The sequence below is a fragment of the Cupressus sempervirens genome, chromosome 10 (genome assembly GCF_028749045.1).
Source record: "Cupressus sempervirens isolate cs-2001-9-10 chromosome 10, ASM2874904v1, whole genome shotgun sequence".
NCBI classification, from domain to species: Eukaryota; Viridiplantae; Streptophyta; class Pinopsida; order Cupressales; family Cupressaceae; genus Cupressus; species Cupressus sempervirens.
The window spans coordinates 829062892-829067459 of NC_143127.1; the positions used below are offsets into that span (position 1 = coordinate 829062892).

At 41.7% G+C, this 4568-nt stretch overlaps 2 protein-coding genes across 2 annotated transcripts; both read right to left on the reverse strand.

Moving 5' to 3' along the window:
- Positions 1-584: 584 nt before the first annotated feature.
- Positions 585-2302, reverse strand: LOC149536518 (G-type lectin S-receptor-like serine/threonine-protein kinase At2g19130). Its single transcript, XM_089806303.1, has 4 exons — positions 2118-2302; positions 1813-2002; positions 1275-1727; positions 585-740 (listed from the first exon to the last, which is right to left on the reverse strand). Exons 1-4 carry the CDS (start codon positions 2300-2302, stop codon positions 585-587), a joined length of 984 nt encoding a protein of 327 aa, XP_089662429.1.
- A 719-nt stretch (positions 2303-3021) lies between these two features.
- On the reverse strand, positions 3022-3555 carry LOC149536519 (G-type lectin S-receptor-like serine/threonine-protein kinase At1g61440). The gene is made up of 2 exons (XM_089806304.1): positions 3425-3555; positions 3022-3199 (listed from the first exon to the last, which is right to left on the reverse strand). Exons 1-2 carry the CDS (start codon positions 3553-3555, stop codon positions 3022-3024), a joined length of 309 nt encoding a protein of 102 aa, XP_089662430.1.
- Between the last annotated feature and the right edge of the window lie 1013 nt (positions 3556-4568).

The following is a 4568-nucleotide window of genomic DNA, read 5'->3' on the forward strand; positions in this document are numbered from 1 at the left end:
TGTTGATGACTTGATATTCACTGGAAATCTATCAGTAGACATGTTCAAGTCAGAAATGATGAAAGAATTTGAAATGACAGATTTGGGGTTGATGAGATATTTCTTAGGTATTGAAGTTATTCAATGTGACAAAGGTATCTTCATTTGTCAATCCAAGTATATAAAGGATGTTTTAAAGAGATTTAAAATGATGAATTGCAATCCAGTTTCAACTCCAATTGCAACAGGAACAAAACTTAGCAAGGAAGAAAAGGGCTCAAATGTTGATCCAACTATGTTTAAAAGACTTGTTGGAAGTTTCATGTATATGACAGCTACATGGCCAGACATCATGTATAGTGTCAGTTTGATCTCAAGGTTCATGGAATTACCACAAAATTCTCATTGGCAAGTTGGAAAAAGGATATTGAGATATATTGCAGGAACAATGGGATATGGAATCCTATATTCCAAAGCTAACAATTTTGGTTTGATTGGTTATACTAACAGTGATTTTGTAGGTAGCGTTGATGATAGGAAGAGCACTTCTGGATATATATTTCACTTTGGATCAGGATCTGTGTCATGAGCATCAAAGAAGCAGTCTATAGTGACAATCTCATCAGCTGAAGCAGAATATGTAGCTGCCACTTCCACAACACGTCAAGCAGTATGGATTCGTCGAATTTTGCTCGATCTTCACCATCATCAGGAGGAACGAACACTAATTCTTTGTGATAACAAATCAACAATAGCATTATCTAAAAATCATGTATTTCATAAGAGAAGCAAACATATTGATACAAGGTATCACTTCATCAGAGAATTGGTCAACAATAGAGAAATCTATCTTGAGTTCTGCAAATCTGAAGATCAATTGGCAGATATCTTCACTAAGGCATCGTCAAAGAATAACTTTGAATATCTGCGAGAGAAATTGGGTATTACTAATGCAAAATTTGTTAATAACAAAAATTAAGGGGGAGTGTTTGTGGTATTAATTTCTTCCATTAATAGCAGACAACCAGCCCACCATCCAGCCCACAACTCAGCCATCCATCCACCGTCCATAATAAATTGCATAGTAGACACTCTGCCATCCTAGCCGCCCATGTTTTTAATATATGTAATATTATATTTAATATAGTGTAACATGTGTAAAATGTGTTGTGTGTAGAGAGTTCTCATACTCTCTATAAATAGAGGCCTTATGCAATGCATTTGTGCAAGGCAGTAAGACAATAAAATCAGTTATTATCTCTGTGTATTTATCTCTCTTTGCCTTCAACACTAACCCTTGGATTTTGCAGCGCAGGAACCTCCATCGTCCCTTCCAATATCTTCACTACTTCCCCCATGCTCGGCCTTCTATTCTCATCCTCTTCGTTGCATAGCACGCCCACCACAGCGGCTCTTCCCACCTCAACAATATCCTCAAGGTTTCTTAGTCTAGATATAATTTCCAGCAACGTCATGCCAAAACTGAATACATCGGCTTTGGGAGTAATAGGAACGCCGGATATCCACTCGGGAGCGAAGTACCCTCGAGTTCCTCTTGTGGTCGTCAATACGCTGCTGAAATCTCTACCCACCAGCTTTGCTAACCCAAAATCAGCTATCTTTGGGCTAAAATCACCGTCCCAGAGAATGTTGTCAGGTTTAATGTCATAGTGAACGATGCGATCCCTGCATTCCTCGTGCAGATTAACTAATCCTCGTGCTATGCCCAGTGCGATCCGAAACCGGGTCTTCCAGACCAACACCTTCTAGCCTGCTTCTTCATCTTTACAGAATAAGAAAGAATTCAGGGAGCCGTTGGGCATGTAGGCATACACAAGTAGCCTTTGAGATCCTTCTACGCAGAATCTCTAGAGCCGAACCGAATTCACATGCTGTATTCTCCCAGATGGTGCTTACTTCTGCACGGAATTGCTTTTTTCCTTGCGCAGAACCCTCCAATCTCTTAACCGCAACAAGCTTATTGTCTGGCAGAGTTCCTTTGAACACAGAGCTGAATGCTCCGCTACGGAGCTTATGCTTGAAATTTTTGGTTGCATTTCACAGCTCTTTGTAAGAGAATGCTTTGAGTGAAGTTGGCACGGCGTCTTCCTTAATGTCTCTCTTCGGTTGTGCTCGACAATATCCGTAGAAGAAATCCGAGCAACGGGAAAGTAGCTAAAACAACAGCTACACCACTGACACTCCCGGCAACTAAAATACCACGAGCAGGGGCTTTCCTGCTTCCCTCTGACGTCGAGTGGCCGCGTAACTCAGATGCAGCCAGCTTGATGAAGATCGATGGGTTGTCAGATGAATCACGCATTCCGAGCAATTCTCCGACCTTAGAGAATTAGAGAAAGCAAAGGCTGTGTAGGAGCAATTGCCGAGACAAGCTACGCGGCAGCCTTGCTGTGTTTGCTCTTTGCTGTATAACACGGCTTCTTTGTAGGATAAATATTTGTTCTTTTCCTCAAAAATTCATCAGTGCTGCCCTCCGTGGAAGAGCAGTAAAGAGGTGTTCGCCATATGCAGCCGGTTGACCGCCAGAAATTAGACTCGTTGTTGGAGTCGGAAAAGCCCTCAATACGACCGCACACTTCATTGGGAAAACAGAGTCCAAATGCCCCGCAGATAATGCAGTGCGTTGACCACATCGAGTTTCATGTATTGTTGGGCTGCATCAAGGAGAAGAGCCTCTAATCTGCCATTATCTCCTAACACGATCCACCCCACCACGTTCTCTTCTAACCTGTAGTTGAAGTATATGCTCGAACCAGAGATCCTCACGCAGAACATTTGGATCGTCTTGTCACCATCCAAATCGTGAATGATGGTAAAATAATTCCTTATCCACTCCCCAGTAGACCAATATGGAACGCTGCTGTTGTACACCATCTCCATCTGCGTCTTTTCCGGAGAGGTGTCCATTCCAAAAGAGAAGAGCCCAGTTGCACGAACAGAAGAGCTCTTTCTCGAAGTCAGCTTCATTCCTTTCCATAATTTCATGCCAGACAACCATGTATCTCCCGGATGAGCGAAACTCTACCAAACGATCTCAGACTTGATTTGGCCGCCACGTCGCAGTATAATCAAATTACCATATTCCATAAATACTGCATGGGATCCTTTCAGACCATTACTGGTTGACCAAACTGAGAGACCCTTTCCATCAAACATCCTGAGATGATCCTCGCTCCAAAATTGGAGAACGCTGGGCATCCTAGTGACGGCCAGGCTTAACCACACTCGAACCATTGACTAATAGGGGCTAGGAGTGGGCTAGCAACTCTTATCCAATAGCTTGCAACCACTGCATTAGTCTCATGATATTGGTTAGGAGGGCCTAACCACTATTAGTCAATGGTTCGGTTAAACTGCTCACTTAGTGACAGGATTGTCTCTGTTATCCACCCAAACAATAATTTTCTCAGAGATTTGTGCGTACCAGATGCCAATGTACCAATTACTCGTTCCTCTCAGACTGAAAAATCCGAATGCAAACATGTCATTCTTTGACAATATGGTTTGATTTGCACTGAGGGAATCCCCCAGCAAAAGCACATCTCCACCATCCATGCTAGTGGAGTGCAGTTATGTACTACAATAATCATGGTTATAATCGCTAGAACCATATACCTCATCATCGTTTCAATAAACATAGCGTTTGTATTTTTATAAACATGATATAAAGTAAGTAGTACATAGGTAGATGGTTTTATGTTTATGAATTTAACTAGAATGATTCCACATGGGCTCCGTAATGAACCGACTTCGTTGGGCGCACAATTTCAAAGATTGTTCATAGTAGGCAGACCCGACTTCGTCAGACACGCTAGTTTTCTCTTCTGTGTCAAGCGAGGTGATTTATGTTCGAGGAATTAATTTCTATCAACTGTCGGCAGCCTTGGGGTTGGTTGATTGTCCACTGTCCAGTCCACACTTCAGCACCGTCCAAAGTAATTGCACAGCAGACAAACAGTCGTCCACAGCCGCAGAGAAACAGACGACAAATTTTCCACATATAGCCATCCAAAGCCATCCTTAGCCGTCCAAGCACCGTCCAACATTAATTGTAATAGCTAACTACTCTATGCATGGTCAAGATAACATTTAATATGCATTTGCTTAGAATAAGCTGGGCATGTAATCAGCAGAGCCCATTTTGGGTTTCTCATATTTCTCATTGTGGATCATGAGTGGATGGAATGTTGTAGCATTCTAGAGATTTCTAAGGATTTGTAATAGATTTTATTTATGTATTAAGTGTTGTAGCACAGCTTGATGTCTTTGTCTTTTACTTATTGATTTGAATGTTTATCATTGCATTCATGTTTGTCTTTGATCCACTCTATCCACCTCTTTCAAGTGATATCAAAGCTAAAGGGAGATGATCCTCAAGATTGTGGAGAGGTCAATGAGTTAGAATTGGCGAAGAGTGTTGTGTCAACGTAGCCCAACAGGCAACAGCATTTGAAGTTATCTTCTACAAGAAGAAAGAGACGAACAAATCAAGAGACTACTATGAGAAATAGAGAAGTCATGAAAAGAAGGAAGTCAAAGTTGTAGTGTCTTTGAGTTAGCATTGTGCG